General features: G+C 41.7%; 1 protein-coding gene across 4 annotated transcripts in view; it reads right to left on the bottom strand.

Moving 5' to 3' along the window:
* The window catches only part of WAPL (WAPL cohesin release factor), a 104,859-nt gene extending 87,965 nt beyond the window's left edge, over positions 1–16,894 (bottom strand). For 2 of the 4 annotated variants that reach the window (XM_020994577.2, XM_078150774.1), the window contains exons 1-3: positions 16,787–16,894; positions 16,184–16,258; positions 13,560–14,080 (exon numbers count right to left, since the gene is read on the bottom strand). In XM_020994577.2, the coding sequence (XP_020850236.1) occupies positions 13,560–14,080; positions 16,184–16,191 (529 nt within the window). In that variant the 5' untranslated portion in view covers positions 16,192–16,258; positions 16,787–16,894. The remainder of the gene's footprint in view (positions 1–13,559; positions 14,081–16,183; positions 16,259–16,786) is intronic. The other 2 variants (XM_078150773.1, XM_020994575.2) reach the window with 2 other exon arrangements.
* Between the last annotated feature and the right edge of the window lie 4,677 nt (positions 16,895–21,571).

Genomic DNA, 21,571 nt, shown 5'->3' with positions numbered 1-21,571 from the left:
GGTACTCCCTCAAGAGTTCCCATACCCACCAGTTTCTTAAATGTCTGGCAACTCTCTATTCTCTAACAGCATCAATGCTGACAAAACAGCTTTGTCTAAGATGTAGATGATTAAAGCTAAATAAGTTAGGAGAAAAACAGGCCCTACTTGATGGCCATGGAAGCTAAGGACAGATATGGGGCTGAACTTGAAGTGAGACCTTTGGAGTTCAAGTCTGGCCTCCTACACTTTCCAGCTGTTTGACTCTGGACAACCCACTTACGTCTCCATGGGCCTCTGTTTCCTCATCTGCAAAATGGGGCCAACAATAGCATGTACTTTACAAAGCTGCTCTGTAGGTCAAACTGATAATTTAAGTAAAGCACTTTAGCAAACTCTAACGGGATTCATAAATGTTAGCTACTATTCTAGTTATATAAATGTTACAATTTCCAAATTCCAAAATTTCCTTTTGCTGCTCTTCCACCTCTCTAAACTGCCTGATCTTGGATTTCCACTGCACACACATATACAAGGTGTGCGGGAGAATAACAAATACTTCAGTGTAACCTGCAAGATATGTTGCTTTAAGGCATAAACTATCAGGTGACATTACTTCAAAAGCTGTTATAATCAATAGTTTGCTAAGTAAATTTTAATAGACATATAAACAAAGTGTGCTCTAATAACCTACTAGAGAACAAACTTTTAGGAACTCTGACATACTTTGTGAAGAGATGCTATAATTATAAACAGTTCATTACTTCAGTTAAAAAAGTTTGAGGGGATGGCAGCTACACAGCGCAGCACCTAGAGCTCCAGCCTTGGAATCAGGAGGACCTGAGTTCAAATGTGGCCTCAGACACTTTACACTTACTAGATGCGTGACCCTGGGCAAGTCACTTAACCCCACTGCCTAGCCAAAAAGAAAAAAACAGTTTGAGAGGACTTTAACTTGTAAATATTTCCTCACTAATTAATCTACCCTATTCATTTATTCATTCTTTCAATATATGAATACCATCTAAACTAAGTGTCCACAAAGTAGTCCAGGAAAATGTCCTCCAGAAACCATCTAATTAGAGAAGCTGATTATATGCCCCAATAAGGAAAATATTAACTAGAACAACTCTGAAACTACATTTAAAAAAAAATCCAAACCAGATTTTTTAAAATTCAGTATCTTCCATTCGGAATACCTCTTGCCCCGCTGGACCAACATATGTCACTTTCACCATATTAACAATCACTTAAGTCCAATTGCTACATGGACTTCTTGAGGTAGTCTCTTGATGTTTTGTAATAAGTACATGTGATGAAAAATCCCCAGTTAATAAAGTAAGAGTAAATCAAATTACTGGACAGGGATGGGGAACCTGCAGCCTCAAGGCCACATATGGCCCTCTGGGTCCAAGACCTAGAGAAACTTGAGATTACAACCTTTTTCTGAATCCAAACTTCACAGAACAAATCCCCTTAATAAAATGATTCGGTCAAAGGGCCTCACTTGAAGACCTAGAGGGCCACAGGTTCCTACCCCTGTACATAGTACACAAAACCATGTCCCTTTTAAACTTACTGCTCCTAAGTTTTAATACATCTGAAGTGGGAGCATAACACTGCAAGTGGAACGGACTAAAAAGAGTCAGGACAACTGCCAAGGAACCACCTGTGTGGCACAGCCTAACAAGTCACAACCTACTTGAAGGTAAATTTCCTTATGGCTAACATATGAATACCGTAACTTACTCTACTCAGGATTTTTTTTTTATCCTTTGTAAGAAAATACATGAAGACACTTGGAAAACTACTAAGTGCCACATAGTAACATTAGAAGCTGTATCATAAAAACTATACAAACTGCCTCACAGGTATCACCACCTCTATATTTTGTAGTAGCTATAGACAATGATAATTCAATGTCATTTTTTGAGCACCAGCTATACAGAGAGCACACTGTGGGAATTACAAAGAAGACATGGCTTTTGCCCTAAAGAAGGCTATAGTCTAAAAGAGGAGCTAAATAAAATACACACATAATTACATGTACATTTATTTATTACATGTACATATATTACAGATGAGGAAACAAGAGGCTCATAAATAAATAAGTTATAATAAGAAATGGGTAGCTAGGTGGCTCAGTGGACAGTGCCAAGCCTTGAGTCAGAAAGACTCATCTTCAAATGCAGCCTCAGATACTTACTAGCTGTATGACCCTGGGCAAGTCACTTAACTGCCTCAGTTTCTTCACCTGTAAAATAATCTGGAGAAAAGAAGTAGCAAACCACTCCATCTCTGCCAAAAAAAAAAAAACCAAACCCAAATGGGATCTTGGAGAGTTAAAAGACATGGCTGAAAAACAACTGAACAAGAAACAACACCCAACTATAATGGGATGCTGGACTTGATGAGGGTGGTAAGACCAATGCTGAATGCAGCCTCAGCACTAACCAGTTCTATAATGCTAAGCAAGTCATTTAACTCAGCCTTATTTGTTTTCTCATTCATAAAATGGGGATAATAGTACCAGGATCCTAGAGGAGCAAATGAAAATGTATGCACATCACCTTGCAAACCTATTAACATAAGCTGCTGCTATCACTATAGAATGGAAGATACAAAGTGGTTTAAAGAGTGGGAAGCTCACTTTCAGCTGAGGTGAACAGACCTCATGGAAAGAATAGGGTTCCAGTTATATGGCTTAGAGGCCTGGAGGGTCTATATGGGGAAAAGTTAAGTAATTCAGTTTTTCTAAAACAAAGTTATATGGTAAGGGTGAAAAGGTTCCAAATCTTGAGCTATGTGAAAGTGGTGTGCATTAGAGGCAAGAGAGGCTATCCTTGAGAGGAGAGTGGGGTTACTTCAATAGTCCAAGTGAGAGGCACTCAAGACCAAAGAAATGGATAGAGATATGCAAGAGAGAATGCAAGAGCAGAAATGTTATAAGTTGGCTGAACAGAGCCAAGAGACGGCCAAAACTCTGAGGAATGCAAACGTGGCACGAGGGGAGAGGAGGAATATGCTCATTAGAGAACTATTAGGAGTTAGGAGATGAAACATAATCAGTCAAGAAGAAAGTTGTTATCACGGCGGTCAAGGGACAAGAAAGCATCAAAGATATGGTGACAAGATCAGCAGTGACTTTTTTTTTTAGCGAGGCAATTGGGGTTAAGTGACTTGCCTAGGGTCACACAGCTAGTGAGGTTATGTGTCTGAGTCCACATTTGAACTCAGGTCCTCCTGACTCCAGGGCCATTGCTCTATCCACTGTGCCACCTAGTGACTTTTGAAAGAGCAATTTCAATGGAGTGCTGAGGAGGAAAGTTTCCTGACAGCAAGGATCTAAGTTATGACTTGATAGGGACCACTATTTAATGACTTTGAGTTCTTAAAAGCTATGCCACAGCTTTAAGACTGGCTAAATTCAAAGAGGCTCATCACTAGATTGGCCAGAGGAAGAATTTTCAGCCACAGCAATCCCCCACCCCTAGAGTGTGTGTGTTTGTTTTGCCGGGGAGAGGGGGGCGCGCTGCACATTGATGTAAGTTGTACCCAACTATATTACACATATCTTTGAATCACTTCAATTACAGTCTTTAAAAATTTCCAAAAGGTTTCCCATTTGGTATTAAGAAAAAGTAGTTTTAATTGTGATAATGTAAACAAAATCAGTATATATATTAGCACACTATTTTGCATACTGCACATTACAAATATAATCATGTTTACTAAAGTAAATTCATGTTTATCTCTACTTGGAGAAAAACGGAGGGGAGGAGTAAAAACTTCCAGATAAATAAAACTGCATCTCTTTTAAAGAGCTGCAGAATCAAAATGTTCAACTACTGTCATAAAACCCTCTCTTTTTAATTTGCTCTACTTGGCCTGAGAGGGCGGTTAAAGTCACAAAAAAGGAAATTTAGGTTGAATATAAGGAAAAACTTCCTAACAAAAAAAGAGGAGAAGTGCAGTATCATTTCTGGTCTGGAGTTTATTTCGCCGGCAATATGGCCTCCTCTCTGTATCTGAACATGGTGCCAGTTCTGTTCCTGGCCAGGATGTAGGAATGAAGTGAAGTTCTGGATCTGGGGGATGCCGTAATCAAACTGGTCGACAGCGTAGTCTAAATGTTGTTAATTCTGCACAGGACAATTCTGTAACGTCCTTTTGATTTTGTTTTAGCTATTTTACTTTGTTTTTGACGGCTTTTCAAAAGAGAAAATGTGACGTTTTGGAAAGGCTTGTAAGAAAAGTTTTCTTGATAAATAAAAACTCTCTAGCAATTTAGAGCTATGGCAAAGTGCAATGGGTCACCTTAAGAAGAAGTAGGTTCTCCCTTGCTGAAGACCTTTAAGCAAAGGCTAGAATGATACTTTGTAGAAGGAATGCGTATTCAAGTAACTGGAATAGTTACTTTGATCTGTTCCAAATGAAATTCTGTAATAATTAAAATATTTAAGTCAAAGACATGTTTTTCTCAACTGACACCTTTGCATAAACTTAAAGCTTACTGAAAACTACACATAAAAGCCTAAGATGGATTTAAGTTCTTCAAGCAGTGAACATTCCACTGTAGATGGAACTGAGGGAGTACCTATTTATACTTCCATGGATCCCTGACCTTTATCATCCGACAGGATAATCTCTAAGATCCTTCCAGCTCTAAATCTATGATCCCATCCATGTTAGTATCCCCTCTTCCCATAAAAAACACAGTACAGCCACAGTTTCCCCCAAATATCCTCAACAGTATCCATATTCTCCTTTCATAGATGGTGTACCCAAAGCAGTGGAGACCTTCCTTCCTGTAGGACTTTTTACAATCTATATTACCACAGCATTCAGACTATCCATCTGTTATCTCTCAAGTTTACCACATGACCAGCCCATCTTCTTTTTCAGATCTCAATAATATCCCTTGCTCCACTCCTTGCTTCTAGGTCGCTGGAGATACACTGCTCATCTATATCTATCATGTGCCTCTAGCAAAACAAAATTCTAGAGCTCCAAGGAAATACAAATTCATTACAAAAGAATGAGAAAATTTGAGACTATCCTTCCTCATCCAAAGAGTGTTATCCATTCATACAGAAAATCAACTCATATGAAACTTACTTAACCTTGTAGAAAGTTAAAAATCTTAAATCTCATAATTTTTAAAACGATTATATACAATAATTTATGTGGAATCCACTGATTTTCATTAATTTTCCCCTAAGCTGGGAAAGAATTTACTTTTTACTTAAGTCAAGTAAATAGTGTAAATAAGATTATTGGGGGAACAGCAGCATATTTTGAAATTTATTCATTACAAATGAGCCTTGCTATAGTCATTAATATAGATTAGAATAAATTTTCTAAGCAGTAAATCTGAATTATTCCAAGGTATTAAAACTTTTCTTTCAAGATACTTTGTAATCCAGATATCTCCTGAATTTATCTGGTCCTTCCTTGCAATTAAGTCAACTGAGCAAAACTTTCACCTATCCCATTAAGAGATCCAAGATTCTAGAAATAAAATGACTTGTCCAAGGCACATAGCTATAAATGGCAGAGTCTTTTTTATGTAGAATCACGCTACCTCCAAAGTTTTAATTCAATTTTATTTTTAGTTCCAAATTTTCTCCCTCCCCCATCCACTGAGAAGGCAAAAAAAATGAAACTCATTACAAATAGATGAAACTACGCAAAACAAATTTCTGCATTAGTCATGTCCCTCCACCCCCCCAAAAAAGTAAGAAAAATTAGAAGAAAATATGCTTCAATCTACACTCTGGGTCCATCATCTCTTTCTGGAAGTGAGCATGTTTCATCATGAATCCTTTGGAACTGTGGTTGGTCAAAGTTAGTAAGTTCTGAGTAGTTTCTTTGTATACACTAGCAATTAATTCTGTAGATCCTCATTTTGGGAGATCTTTTGTTTTTGACTCCTGAAAGGGAGTTGGGCTTCTAAGTAAGGGGTAGATGAGAGGTTGGGAGGAGGAAGGATGAAACACACCAACCTTGCCACTCAAAGGGTTTAAAATTTAAGGGAAGTGGGGGGGGGGTAGGGATACGATAAAGGCCAAAGAAAGGATCCAGACATTGCTATAAAAAAAATTTTGAGGGAAACATTACTTACAGCTAGAGGAAAAGCTTTTATGGAAACACCTGAACTGGACCTTGAAAAAGAAGTTTCAACAAACAGATATGGAAGGATTGGGTAGGAAAGATACCAATGCAAATGTAGAGGAAAGAAAGTGGCGAATGACATCAGGGAATAAGATATGAATGAATGAATGAATGAATGAATGAATGAACAAACAAAAACAAATAAAGTGGGGGAAAAAAGGAAGTAGAATGCAAGTAGTGAGAAAGGCTTGAAAAATAGGCTCAAAAACAGGTTGTGGAGAGCTTTAAATACCAGGCTAATGAGTTTGTACTTTATCTTTGCATTAGAAACATTACTTCAGCAGCTGTATGAGCACAGACTGGAGGAAGAAGAGATTAAAGGCTGGTCAACTAGGATTGCAGTCATGCAGGTGTGAAGGACAGGACCATCACCATCCTCCCAATATCTTGTGTTTATAATCTTAGCATTAGCCTCAACACCTCAACTCTCCTCCACTCAACATGTCCAATTAGCTGAAAAATAGTCATTTCTACCTTTATAAATACATCTTTAATCCAATCTCTTTCTCTCTCCTCTCACACCTGGTGGCAAAGGTACCGCTTAGTTTAGGTCCTTGTTATCTTTCACCTAGATTACGCAATAGCCTTCTTCCTAACTGGTCTCCCTGCCTCAAATCTCTTACTACTTCATCCTATACACTGCTGTCAAAGTAGTTTTCCTTAAGCACAGATCTGACCATGTCATTCCCCTATGAAATCCAGTGGCTTCCTATTGTCTTCAGGATAAAATGCAAAGTACTCTGTGTAGTTTTCAAAGCCTCACACAATCTGGCCCCAATTTATTTTTACAGCCTCACTGGACATTAGTCTCCTGCCTGAACTCTAGAATCAACCAAAATTGACCCTCTCTCTGCTCCTCAAAAATGTCACTACATCTCTTTGCATTAGGTTGCCTATACTGTATCTCCACCATTCCCTCTACCTCTAAGATGAAGCTTAAGCACCATTCTTCTGTATGAATTTCTTTATTCCCCCAACTGCTGGTGCCTTCCCTCCCAAACTACTTTGTATTTAACTATTCTGTGCATATATTTCCTACGTTTCTATTTATGCTGCATATATTTTCACAGGTACAAAGGTCTCCCCCTTTATAACATAAGCTGCTTGTTTGATTTGGGAGTTGATGAAGGGAATGGTAACTTAAATTCTGGCTATATTCAGTTTGAGTTGTGGTGGAACATCACAACAGAGGTAAAAGCTGACACTTATGGAATGTTTTAAAAGTCTGCAAAGAACTTTACATAGATCATCTCATTTGAGGCTCACAATACACGCTCTCAACTCCATTTTAGAAATGAGGACACTAAAGCTCAGGCCAAGTGATTGTACGGCTACACAGCAGTGTGTTAAGACTTGAAATGAGATCTTCCCGACTCCAAGATCACCACCTCACCCACAATGACATACTGTCTAGCGGAGCGTTGAAATTCAGGACTGGAGCTCAAGAGAGAAATTCAGACTTGAAGCATTAAATTGAGGCCGTGGAACATGATCAGAGAACCAAGGGGAAAGAAGTATAGAGGGAGAAAAGGACAGATGGACCCTTTGGTGGGATGCCTACAGTTAGGAAATGAGACAAAGAGGACAATTCAGAACAGTGCTCAGCAGAGGCTAGGAAGTTAGAAGAGAATCAAAAAGGAACTGTCAACAGTATGAAATGCCACAGAAAGATCGCAGGGGGCTGACACTTGTGACCTCAGAGATGGGAGCTGCCCCAGAATAAAAGATCTTTCTGAAAGTCAAGTTGTAGGGGTTTGAGGAAAGAACAAGGGGAAGCGACTGTGGAGGCTACTCTATGTCAATGTAGCAGTTAAGGCCTTGGAGGAATGATTTAAAATGACAGCTAGCAAGATGACAAGTTCAAAGGAGTGTGTGTGGGTTTTTTGTTTGTTGTTGTTGTTGTTTTAAGAACAGGAGTCTAAGTAGGCAGAGACTGAAGACTGGGAGCGGAGATGAAAGATAAAGCAGGTTTTGGAGCAGAGGGGAGATGACGTGATCAAGAACACAAAATCAGGGGTTAACCTTGGCAAGGAGAAAGATTACCTCATTCCCTCTATGGCCAAAGAAAAAGAGGAGGGTTGAAGGGAATTAGAGAAGTTTTTAAGTTTGTCTAAGAGAAGACGAACTTGACCGATGGCCTCAGTATTCTGAGGAAAGAGAAGAGATAGACAGAGCTAACGCTGAAGGCCTAACCACAAAGGGAAAAGCTTGGAAAAGCCATTTATAGGAATGGGATGTCAAAGGCTATACTGTATGAGGGGTTAGACTGAAGTTAGTATGACTCTGTAGTGGACTCAGTCAACTTAATTTTGTGAATTCCTCTGATGATATTAATGGCTTGGAGGCAGGAGCAGAGAAACAGATGTTGAGAGTGACTCAGGGCTGGAGAATAATAGAGCTGCAACAGCAAAAGGAGAGGGGAACAAGAGACTTGAGGGTAAGAGGATAGCGCCTTGTTGAAATAGCTGACTATAAGGTCAAGACTGTGAAGGGAAGGAAATGAAGGCAAGAGAGGAGCTGAGAAGCAAAAGTTACAATGAGACTCAAGAACCAGAACAGAATCTTGGAGACAACGTAGTTGGGGAGTGATGGCAAAAACTAACTGACTACCACCCTCTCAGAAGGGTGAGGTAGAGTAGAGATGGAGAACTTTGACAGCTGGAGGTCATCAACATAAATAAATGATGACAGGAGTTGAGATGGAGTAAAATCGGCAAACCAAGTTCAAAAGTCATTAAGGAAAAGTAGGAGCATGTCCCAAATTTTGACTGACAAGTCAGTTATCCATGTTCTTACAAAGCAGGGGAGATCGTTGAAAGACGGAAAGATTTTGAAAGTGACAGTGGGAAAGGGGGACAAAAAGGTGCCTTATCTTCCTCTTGGAGTTATGAGAACACCCAATACTGGAAAAAGTCGTGTATTCAAAAGACCACCAAGTTTTAGTTAGTGTCAGGAATTATAATGAATACAAGACGAAAAGTGTTAAGGATGAAGGAATGTGTAAAAAATAAAATGGGTTAAAAAAGAGGCAAAAGAGAGAAGACTGGGGGCGAAAGGTACATATGAGAATACTAGGAGAGAAAGGGAAAATAGCTGTGGTTCTAAATAACAGGGGTGCAGTGGGGATCTGTGAAGGTTCCACCATACCAACATTCTAATTAGAACCTTGGGGCTAATTATTTCCAAAACCTTCTGCCTACTTGGTAATTCCCCCACATGATAGCTAGCAAACTACATTTTATTTCAGAGGGTTACAGAACTTCACAACAGCTCAAAGACAACATGTAAAAGCACACTGAAAAATATAAAAGCATATGTAAATGTACAGAGGTAGTATTTTTGTTTTTTCTTTTTTTTTGAAGTGGTAGTATTTTTAAGAATTAGTCACCTTAAATCAATACCCTCAAAATCAGTCTTAAAGCAAAATATACCTCAAAATTCAACAAGATTTAACTTCTGGGGAAGCAGTTTGATTTTTTTAAAAGCACTTACTCAACAGTATAGGCAAAGAAATGCAAGGCAACTCCTCAGGAGTACAGAACTGCTTGCCAGTTCTTTGGTATCTCCCACAGTTATGGGTAAGTTCTAGGCATTTAGTTGCTGTTGATTTATGATCCCTTCCATGTATTTTGTTGCACAACTCCATGAGTGATTTTTCTTTACTTCAGAAAAACTTTCACATGAAACAAATTATCTAGTTTACAGCAGGGTGAAATCTATTTACATTATTTACCTTTCCACTGTTACATTTATACCTTACATTACTTTCATTTCATTGTCAAACAAAATAGAAACATTATTAAAGCTGACTTTAAAAGGACCTGTTAAAATGGTTAGTATTTCTATTAAAATTATTTAAGACTTTAATGGATCTAGAATAAATGCATTATTAGTCTCTTATTCAAGTTGTACAAGGTTAATTTTGACTATCAGGATAAACCCCTTATTTGGAAGCAAGACAAACTGTTTACTTACTGTGAAACCATTTAAATGACAAATATCAACTCAGTTTAGCAACGTAAAAATGCTAACAAATTAATTTTTGGTTACTACTTTTGGCAAAATGTATTCAATGGAAAAATCCCTCCCTTCCACAGTGTATAGTCTTGATTTCTTGATCTACTTTAAATTTGGCCAACTGAAAGAAAAGGCAGGCAGCCTCGTGAAATACAAAGAGCATCAGACCAAGAGTCAGAGTTCCACCACGGGGGGGGGGGGGGGGGGGGGGGGGGGGGAACGGACATAAGCAGCATAACCTTGGGTAAGTCACTGAACCTTAGTTTTCTTATAAGTAAAATGGAGGAAGAAGAGAAGACAGTGAAATTGTTCATGTTATCCAATTAATTACTATTAAATAAGTATCTAAAACATTTTAAATTTAGTCCAAAAATTAACTCCTGTCTCTGTATTTGCCCAATTCCTCCAATAAACGTGTTACCTCTTCTCCTTTATACGTACACAGAGGTCTTTAACTTGAAATACCTGACAGAGACTGACACATAATAAATGCTTACTGACTAACTGACCTTAAGTTCCAAACCATACACTCCTTTATAAAGGAGTGAATTTGAATTCAGTAAAATACTTTCCCAGTGGGGGCAGTAGTCACCAGTCATAAGTCTGAATGAGCTTTTTCCAATGATTTGATTGGTCTGAATGGAGAAAACCCTATAGAGAAGTGTTATAATTGATCTGCAATTCAAAGAACTTGTTACTGCCCCAGCTGTTCCCAGTCATTGCAAGCAAATTTCTAATTCCCTGAAGACTTACTCTGATGTCTCCCTATGGCATGGCAATGACCTGTAGTTCTCAAACGTCCTCCTTGTTAGGTCATCAACCAGCTAAAATGAAAGAAATTTATCAGTTCGATAAATGTTTTTAAGCTTCTACTATATACAAAGCACTGCACCAGGCACTGCAAATAAGACAAAAAGAACCTCTGCCCACATGGAGCTTATGTTCTACTGAATGATAACAAGGTAAGTACAAGCGAATTACAGGTTGGAGACAACACTAACAACCTGAAGGAGGGAAGGAGCTCCAGCAGTGAACCTCAGAACCGACAAAGTAGGGACAGCCTGTTCAAAGGCAGAGATGGGGAACAAAATGTTCAGGGAACAAACATAACACAGATTGGATGAAAGGGAGGCCAGACCCTGTAATGCTTTAAAAGCAGGCTGAGCAGTTGCTAGTTTATCCTGGAGATAAAGTCAGCAATCACAGAAGGTTTCCAAGTAGGGAAGTGACAATTACTTTGTGTGTGGAGGATGATTTCAGAGAAGAGAGACCAGAAGTAGACCAGACAGGTAAAAGATTGTTACAATAGGCCAGACAAGAGGTAAGTGAGGGAGGGCCTGAACTTGTGGGGATGGCAGTGTAAACAGAAAGACAGGACTGAGATAGAATAGGAAGAAGAGACCTGGCAATTAGGTAAATACAGAGGACGAGGGAGAGGTCACAGCAAAAGATTTCAAACTTGGGTTACTGGGAAGACAGTGGTACCCTAAAGAAGTCTAGGGAAATTTGGAACCAAGAGTGTTAGCAGAGAAAGGGGGCACATAATGAGCTATTTTGGACAAGTTGTCTTTAAACTGCCAAATGGCCACCCAAATGGAGATTCTAGGAGCCAGCTGGCCAAGTGGAGCGAGAGTTCCAGAAATTCGGCTGGATGTACATGTTTGGGATGATGTTTGGAGATGATAATTGAACACATAAAAGATCAGATCACCAAGGAAGAGCATGTAGAAGGAAAAGGACCAGGAGAAAGCCTTGGGGAACAAAGGAAGACTACCCAGCAAAGGAGGCAGAAAAGAGTCGTGTCTCAAATGCCAAGATGGTTGAGAATATCAAGGAGAGAGAAGATTCAAAGTCAATGGGCAAAAGCTGCCCAACCAAGGCGGATTCAGATAAAGAAAAGACCAACAAATTCTGGCAACTCAAAGAGATCCTACGAAACCTCAGGAAAAGTTAATCTGTAAAAGGCTGAGTGGGAGACAAGAAGCAGAGGCAGCAAGAATAGATCATTCCTTTTAGGATCAAAAGGAAGAAGGAAAGGATGAAAGCTTAAGGAGATAGCCAGGTCAAATAAAGGTTAAGGGTGAGATCTGCGTATGTTTGCAGGCAAGGACTTAAGTTTTCTAAATTAATTAGACTGGCTTGGAAACCTAATCATTATTGATGATCATACCTCACTGGGTATTTTTGTTTACATATCCCTTATTCACTTATCATTATTATGTATCTGTGTATATGTCACACATATCCCTCTCCAAATTCTGCATCTCTTCTGGCACATAGCACTGCTCTGCACACAGTCCATACCTAATGAACACCCTTTTCTTCTTTCTTGTTTCTCTCTGCCCCTTGCTGTGGAAGTCACTGGAGCCCCCTCCTCGTCTCCTTGCTATATTCTCATTCTCTCTGTAAGCCACTATGGCAGTTGCCAAACCACTGCAACCTGTACCCAGTCTCCAGTATTTCACTCCCACACACAAGGCTCAGGGTAACTATTAGTACTATTTCAGCTACATTATGGATTAACTCAAAAATACTCAACTGTGAATCACAAACCTCTCTGTACTTCAGTTTCTTCTGTAGAAGAGGGCAAGAGGTAGGGGCAGTGGGGCTGATGAGATGAACCTTTAGGTCCTTTCCAGCTATAAAATTCCATTTACATTCTAGCTGACCTAGAAACCAAACTGCCACTGATAACAACATTGACCCTAGGAGGAAACAGCTTTCAAGTTCCAAAACAAGTTCCAAAACAAAACAGAAAATGAACTTTGAGAATACATTCTTTCATAAACTGGGCACTGCCGGCCTTAACATTAATCTCAGCCCCACATCAAATCTCATCAAGAATTAAGGTAAAATATTAATTTATTATACTCAAGAAAACTGAAAACATTAATTATGACTAATACTTGTTTCCTGGAACCGAGACTTTAGGTTATTTAAATATTTTAAACTTAGGCTAATTCTATAATTTAAATATTCATGTTATTGTGTCACTACCAATAACCACATAACCCCACCAAATACTAAGTTTAACAAATAAGGTATTTTATAATTACGAATAACCTAGTCCACATTATCCAATTTATGGATATCCAAAAGGAAGAAGGTATCTGGAGCATACACAAAATGCTATTCTATAGCAGAGTATTATCTAGTTTACAAAAATAAACTTTTTAAAAAACCAACTGTTTTTCTCAAAATTCTGAAATTTATTTACAAAATTGAGAGTTATTATGATCTTATCTATCCCCCATTTTTCAAAGCTAAAAATTTTGACTAAGGAAGGTTTATATTCTAAGTTACATAAAAGTAAAGGGCATGCATACTTAAAAGGAGCTGTCTATGACAACTATAACAAATGGGTTTCCATGTATGAAATAAAGACTCACCTTTAGTTATTAGTTTTGCACTACTTTTGTTTTCACCGTCTTCTAAGGCTCGGTTTGTGCTCTTTTCTTTTAAACCAAGGAAAGTACTCTCACAAGGTAAACACTTGCTCGACACGATAATGTCTTCGGTGATTGGTTGACTAATACAGCTGTTAGCTTCAAGTACAGAGGTGAAGTCACCCAGATGAGCAGCTTCACCAGGCTCCAACTGGGAGGAACTCTTAGCCTGGGCCACATTCTTTGAAGAAACTGGTAAAGACTCTTCATCACTATCAAATCCAAAAGGATCTTCTGAATTTTCATCTTCTACTTTAGGCTTCTTAGGAATTTCTGGGATATCTGGATTTAAATTAGGCCTCTTCTGGCCTAGTTTAGCCATAAAGGTGGTCTCTCCCCACTTTGTACTAAGGGTGGTCCGTTTGTTGGAAAATACTTCATCAAATTTAGAGCTGCCATTTCCCCCTTTCCTGCTATATGTTTTCCCAAATCTGGATGTCATTTTGACACCTGTTTCATATTCTCTGTGGAAAATCAAGAAAATAACCACTATTGTAATTAAAATTTTTAAATACCACACATAAAATTAATAAGCTGCCAAACAATAATACAACTCATTAAGGCTCCAAATTGAACCAATAGTCAATGTACTGTACTCATTTATACAGCACTTCAAAATGTTAAATGTAATGATTAAAAAGTTTAAAATTTAGATACTCATCTTTTGAAAACAGTTGTAGTGTGAATATTTCAATTCTTACACTGTACCATATTAAGCCATGAAAAACAAACAAAATGTAATTAAGTAGTATTTACCTATCAGACAAGTTAATGTTGGGTTGCACTGTGTTTCTAGATTCCTAAGCTTTTGGTTTTTTAGATTAAAAAAAAGAAAAGATGGCACCACACTGAATCTAATGTATACTTCTATGTTAACTTCAAAAATGTTGGGTCTAGGGGTCAGCTAGGTGGCGAAGTGGATAGAGCACCAGCCCTGGAATCAGGACGACCTCAATTCAAATCCAGCCTCAGACACAACACTAGCTCATGACTCTGGGCAAGTCACTTAACCCCAACTGCCTAGCCAAAAAATAAAAAGGAAAAAGAAAAAGAATTGGGTCTATACTAACTTAGTCTGACTTTAAAGTTACTGCTTTTGTATTTGATAAACTAGTTTAAGTCGGGTTCTTTAACATTAGTTCCATGGGCAGCTAAACCATAGACATATACAACTTCATTTTCTTTTTATTTCTATCTGTCAACTTCAAAGATTCATTCTGATTTATTTACACAATAGATATGTATTCAAGAGAGAAGAAAAGACATGTTTAGAGAAACTTGTATTTCTATGTAAAGTCTCCAGAAAGGGATAGGTTACATTAACTAAAAGATTAATACCATGCAACAACGTAAGTGCCAGCTACTTCAAGGTACTAGCTAAGGAATACTAGGAAAGGTTTCTACCCTCAAGGAGCTTACATTCAATGGGGGGGGAGGGGGGGTGTACAAGGAAGAAGAGAGGAAGGGACCAGAGAGGAACAATGTGTACCCAAAATGAAAATGTACAAAGCAAAAGGGTGAGGAGGGACTCACCCAAATGGGGAGGTGGGGTGGGGGGTGGAGAGAGCAACCATTTTTCTTTCATACCGCACATGACATGCATATATTCTTTCACTAACCACCTCCTTCCATTTAACTGTTACTAAACCTTTTTAAATTCACATTACTGAAATCACTGAATTTATAATAAACTCTTAGAGGGGCCTACAGCTTCACTGTACTGGAATTAATGAGCTTGAAAGAAATGGGCTATAAGCTACACACAGAAAGATTTGCCTCATTTTGAAATATCACAACAATGGTTTTCTGTATCAGAATTTGCCCTATGTTTCACTGAAACCAAATATTGTGGGGTTTTTTTCTTGGATGTACTAACATTTATGAGGAATCACTGTCCAACTGATCTTTTGGGAGTTTTTTTCCTTATGAGATATGAAATTCAATGATAAACTCGGAACATTTCCTATAACCTTGGGAGTAGGAACAAGAGATATCTGTATCCCCTTGCACCACAGATTTTATCGGTGAATTTTGTGTTTTTCTTTCTTAAATGTTATAGAAACAAAACGCTTTATTTAACTAACTTGCCTGTAAACAAAAGAACTTGGTCATTTCCCCAGAAAAACTTCAATGAATCCCTGTGTCCTTTTATTAGTGTAGGATACATAAACACTTGGGATATTTGTCAATATGGCACAGTGGGAAAGAGTGTTGGACTGGGAATTCCTTGGATTTGGGTTTGAATCTTCTACTTACTACTTGGGTGGCTTTAAGCAAATCAGTTAACTTCTATGGGTCTCAGTTTCTCCTCTTTCTAATGAAGAGACTGGACTAAACAACTTCTCAGGGCCCTTCTTACTCCGTGACCTAAAAAGTTAACACCTGAGAGTCTGCCAAAAGCAAGAGACCAGTGGAAAATCTCAATCTCGAGTCAAGCCTTTTCAGGTCTAAACTGGAAAAGCTCACAGAAAGCTTCAGGGACGCCCCGACACAAGAGGCACCACCACCCCAGCCTGCAGGGGACCCCAGGGGGTGGGCGGACAACTTACAGTCACGGTCTCACTTACATGTGCATAGGAGCGTGGGTCTCAACTTTTCACTGGGGCCTTCAGAGACATTTGCAACTCCTCCAATCAACCTGTCTGGGCCAGAGAGAAAGGAGGACTCGGTGATCCCGATCTCTGGGGTCTTTTCCTTCCACACCCACTTCTCCCCCGCCCGCCCCACCCCCCGGACCTCTCGGAGGGCTCGCCGCGAGCCCGGGGTCCCAGTGCACACACTTTTCTCCCATCGTCCCCTCCCCGGGCTTGGCTTCCCGAAGGGTCGCGGACTAGACTAACTAAACGCTCCCGAGGCTCCGACGGCGCCCCAAGAAAAGTCGCCTTCCCCCCCCCCCGTCCCCAGCCAAATTCTCCGGGGCAGAAGCGGGTGCGTGTCCGGCGCCCGCCGTGCACTTGACCGAGAAGCACAGGAAGGGGGAAGGGAGGCGCCCCGGACTTGGCGGCCGCCCGGAAAGGCCGGGGGGGGAGGGGGGGCGAGGATCGAGACACTTCTTTCCGCCCGCCCGTCCCCCCAACTTCCTCCGGGCCGCCCCGCACCGGGCACCCCGAGCCCCCTCCCGGGTCCCCGTCTCGGGCGGGGCCTAGCGGCCGCCACGGAACCTCACTTACCCTGGGCGCCGAGCGGGCGGGGTGGAGACTCCGAGCTCCGGCCGCCGCCGCCTCGCCTTCCCGGCGGCCCCCGGGCGGCGCGAGCCGGGCGGCCGCTGGGGCCCCGCGCGCGCGGGCCGAGGGAGGGTGGGGAGGGGGGGGCCGGACGATTGGCGCGCGAGAAAGAAGGAGCCGGGGGAGGGGGGGGGGAAGAAAAAGAAGAGTTCCGCTGCCGCTGCCCCGGCCGCCACCGGCGTCCGCTCCGAAGCAAAAGGAGCCCGCGGGGAAGGGAGGAGCGGGAGAGGGGGAAGGGGGAAGCGCCGGCGGCGGCTGCCCCGCAACTTCCCCCGCTGCCGCTGCCGCTGCCGCCGCCGGCTCGGGCCTAGGCCGCCCAGTCCGCGCCGCAGGCGCTGACTAGCTCCTCGTGCTGGGCCGCCGTCGTCGCCGCCGTCGCCCCCGCCTGCGCCGCCTCCTCGCCCGGTGAGTGGTCAGGGCAGGAGTTTGAGCAGGGCCCTGAACCATCTCAACGCCATTTGCGCTCCCCGGCCGGCCGCCCCCCTTCCTCCCCCAGCCGCCAGCTCCGTCACGGCGCTTCCCACAGGCCCAGCGCGGCCTCGGCCGCCGCAGCCAATCGTAGCGTCGTTCGGACCAACCGTCGCGCAGGCGCAGGGCGCCACACGCGCCGGGGCCCGCCATGGTCTCTGCCGCGAGGGCCGACGGGAAATGTAGTTCCCGACTGGACTCTCGAGGCGAGGGCGGAGGCGGGGGCGAACCGCGGTGTTCGGAAGAAGAGAGAGTAGGAGGAAGGGCCAGGGCTCGGCGGAGGGGGGCCATGGGGGGCCGGGACTCGGGCTGCTGCTGCCAGCGCCTTCGGAAGCTTCCGGCCGGGGGAGAAAGTGCAAAGGCTGGGGCCGTGGCGGACGCCTCAGTGTCCATGGCTTACTCTCCAGGGACTTTCCGCAGCCCAGGAGCCCGGAGGCGCCCGCGAGCTCCGACTGGGATGCACCGACTTCTGCCCCAGCCCCAGCCCCGGCCCCGAGTAGGGGAGCAGAGTGTGCCCACCTGCCGGTATGGTCAGTCCGGGCTCCCATGGGCTACTTAAAGAGGGTAGTGTGCCCTGGGATGCTGGGTGCACGTGGTGCTGGAGAGAGACGGGGGCTGCCCACCCCGTACTCTACTGTTTCTATGTGTCTGTGTCTTCTTTCTGTCTCCCCTATTTCTGTCTCTCTCTCTCCCTGCCTCTCTTTTGACCCACATAATCTGCGACAAAATGCAGCGTTCATGAAGATATCTCGAAAACATTTTTAAAATACCCTTTAAGGAGGAAAGCAGCCAAGCACCTTTTTCTTTTTTATTTTAATTTTAAAGGATCAGAAAATCCTTATTATCCAACATTCCTCACTGCTTCAGTGCTCCAAATGAGTCATCCTGGAAATTGACAGCTTCCAGCAACTGATGTCACAGATCCGTAGGGGATCAGGTAACTAGATCTGTTTTCTTCTGTCTCTGTCTCTGTCTCTCTCTCTCTGTCTCTCTCTGTCTCTCTCTCTCTCTCTCTCTCTCTCTCTCTCTCTCTCTCTCTCTTCTCTCTCTCTCTCTCTCTCCCCCTCCTCTCTCTCCCTCTCTCCCTCTCCCTCTCTCCCTCCCTCTCTCTCCCTCTCCCCCCTCCCTCTCCCTCTCCCTCTCCCTCTCCTCCTCTCTCTCTCTCCTCTCCTCTCTCCTCTCTCCTCTCTCTCCTCTCTCTCTCTCTCTCTCCTCTCTCCTCTCCCCCCTCTCTCTCCTCCTTCTCTCTCCTCTCTCTCTCTCTCTCTCTCTCTCTCTCTCTCTCTCTCTCTCTCTCTCTCTCCCCCCCCCCCACTCTCGATGCTACGAACTCATTGTGGATACACATTGATTATATGTTCCCTAGTTTTTTGTGTACTAAACCTTCAAAAACCTCATCAATGGAAAACCAGATTTACTTGACCCAATTGTATGTTACTGTCGAATTGCATAAGGAGACCTGGTTTCTAATTCTGCCTTTGCCTGTAGCTATTTGGGTGACCTTGAGGTACAAGTACATGTCTTTAGTAATTTGGGCCTCAGTTTGCTCATTTGAAACATAAGGGAATGGAGCTGAATGTCATCTATGAGATTGCATTTTTCCATCTAGCAACTTTGACAGTGTATATGTGGGATTTTTAAAAATTATCACTATATCATTTCTCTTCCCACTTAAAGTTTAATAAAGATATTAAAATAAAACCATATTCATGATTTCTGTATCTACATGTGGTCTTATTCTTGGGGAAGAGAGGAAATTAATGGAGCTTTAGGTAATTACTTGGGAAATTAATAAGCTTTTAGTTACCATTTTTCCTAAAATCCTTCCATTCATATGCCTAAAGCTATGAATAGACTGTTTATGAAACACTTAAAAGTGACTTGATTCTAAATCATACAGAATAATTTAAACAATATGTAGCTAGTATATTAGTGAAGCTCTATCTATAAGTCCACAGAAAACAGTTCCAATTCAAGGCATTGGTGCAGCTTACCAGTAGAATGATTAAAGCTCCACAGTCAAATACATTAGTGTAAGTATAGATAACCTGTATCCTAACTTTGGACCTGTATCCTTCAACTTTTATGCACAATATCTTTTTTTTTCTTTTTTCAAAGCCAACTTTATTGCACCTGGCTTGAATGGAAGTTGGGTCTGAACTCTGTTCTTCAGGGTGTAGTCTCTGCAGAAGTGTTTTATTTGAAGCAGTTTTGCTTTAAAAAGTCAATGTGGGACCTTATTTTATAATTTTCTTTGAAGACTCCTTGTTGGGGTGGAGGCTCCACTTACTATAATTACTTAGATGATACAGTGGTGGGTGCTAATTAAGGGGTAATTATCATCAGAAGCAAAAGCTAAGATCAAAAAGTCAAAAGGAGCAAGGAGATAATTGCAAGATTTTTATACCAAAGGTGTATAAAGCTTGCTGTTAACCCTCTGAATTCAAGATAGGTAAGTTCTTCATGGGGTAGGCCCAGTGGCTGTTTGGAAAGGCCAAGGAGTTAAAAAACACTCCAGAGGCCCTTTTTAGGTGTCTCTTGTTTTCTTCCCATTTTAAAATACTGAACTAACTGAAATGTCGACTAAAATGAATGTGTGCATATAGAGTGTAGTTCTCAACTTTAATCAACTGTCATGCTGACCCAAATTTGAGTAACAGTCACATTTCTACATTCATCCAGCTAACTTAGAACATAAAGACTACATTTAGGTCTTGGGATTTTCTTAAGAAAAATAAGCTTGCCCTGAGCCTTTGTTTGTACCCTCTTGACTGCAGGCCCTGTTGGTCGGGCATCTGTGGCAGGCAAAAGATGCCTACTACGACCTTGCTTAACTTCATTCACTCTTCCCTGTGGCAGCCTTTGGGTTCCTTTGTTTAATTTCCATTTTCTTTGTTTGCCTGAGCACTTTCATCTACATTTCACTCGAACAAACTTTGAAGCAGGTGATACAAGAGTGAATGGTGCCATGATTTTTTCATGTCTCCCCAAGGAGAATCTATCCCAAGCAACTTGGAGAGTAGGGACAGTCTCTTGAAAACACCACCATCAGCAGTTAAGAAATACTTGTTGAAATTGAGTTTTTATTAACGATAAGGCTAGAAACACACCAAAGTATTGGTATTGTCACATTAGAAATTGTGATTCCGCAAAAGACCACCCATCCTGTCTTCAAAGGAGGGTTAGAGCCTCTCACCCCCAACTAGACTTTGAGAAGGAAAGTCCCAAGGGAATTTACAATTACCCTTTGATTATAGGTTTCAGAAAATACTGCTGAGGAAAATAATGGCTGGCAGGTGTACTGCCTATATTGTCCTCCCTTAGTCTAGCACGTGGTTACAAATTAAAGTTCATGAGAAATATTTGTTTTTCATTTGTATAAACTTCTTTAAAGGAAAATGCCTTAAAAGTCGTTTGAGAGAAGGGGAAAGGAACAAACATTAAGCATTTACCATGTGCCCTGTGGGCTAAGGCTTTAAAAAAATGACCAGATCAGGAGGGACCTTTTGAAAAAAGAGACACATTTGGAAAGCTCTTTGCTAGCTACTATTATCGTTGTTCTTATTCTTAGTTTAATAAAGGGAAATAAAGGGAAAAATAGGTCATTTTAGGGTACCTTTATATCTGTTTTTTGTTAGTTTTTTTAGCAGAGTGCCTGGCTGTGTAGGTGCATAATAGATGCTTGTTGTTTGGTGAATTTCTTTTTCTTGGTATAGAGGATTTTCATTGCTTTCTCATTTCAAAAGGTGGGGATCCCTAGAACATACCCCAATGACCTTGCTTTTGAGGAAAATTTGAATAAACTTCCCGAGACATCTTTTTGGGAGTATGTTGCTGTCTCATTTGTGTAAGTATAGGTGAAGGAAAGGCAAAACGTGGTTGGGAAGTAGTTCTAAAGAAAAACGCTTACAACTGAGCTTCTGGGAATGTTAGAGAAAGACCCTGAAAGCTGGAGTCTGGCTAGACATTCAGTAGGCTGGGCTACTGAGCCAGGAAGCCCAATGGACCTAGGGTGAGAAACTGCCACTTTCACTTTGAGTGTTACATTTCCTTTCGTAGCCAGTGACTTCCCAAGTCCTGTGGCTGTTAGCTCTGAAACATCTCTGGCCTCCTCTCTTCCTATTTCTTCTGCCGCCACCTTCATCCAGGCCTTCCTGCAGACTTGCCCTCCTTCAGTCCCTTCTTCCTGCTGCTCCCAGACTTGTCCTTAGGAATAGAGCTGGTTAGATTGGGCCGCTTCATGGACCTTTTTCTCAGGCCCTT

Source organism: Phascolarctos cinereus, unplaced genomic scaffold (genome assembly GCF_003287225.1).
Source record: "Phascolarctos cinereus isolate Bilbo 61053 unplaced genomic scaffold, phaCin_HiC Scaffold_3;HRSCAF=262, whole genome shotgun sequence".
NCBI lineage: Eukaryota > Metazoa > Chordata > Mammalia > Diprotodontia > Phascolarctidae > Phascolarctos > Phascolarctos cinereus.
The sequence above is the reverse complement of the archived record's forward strand: the minus strand, read 5'-3'. Positions and strand labels throughout refer to the sequence as shown.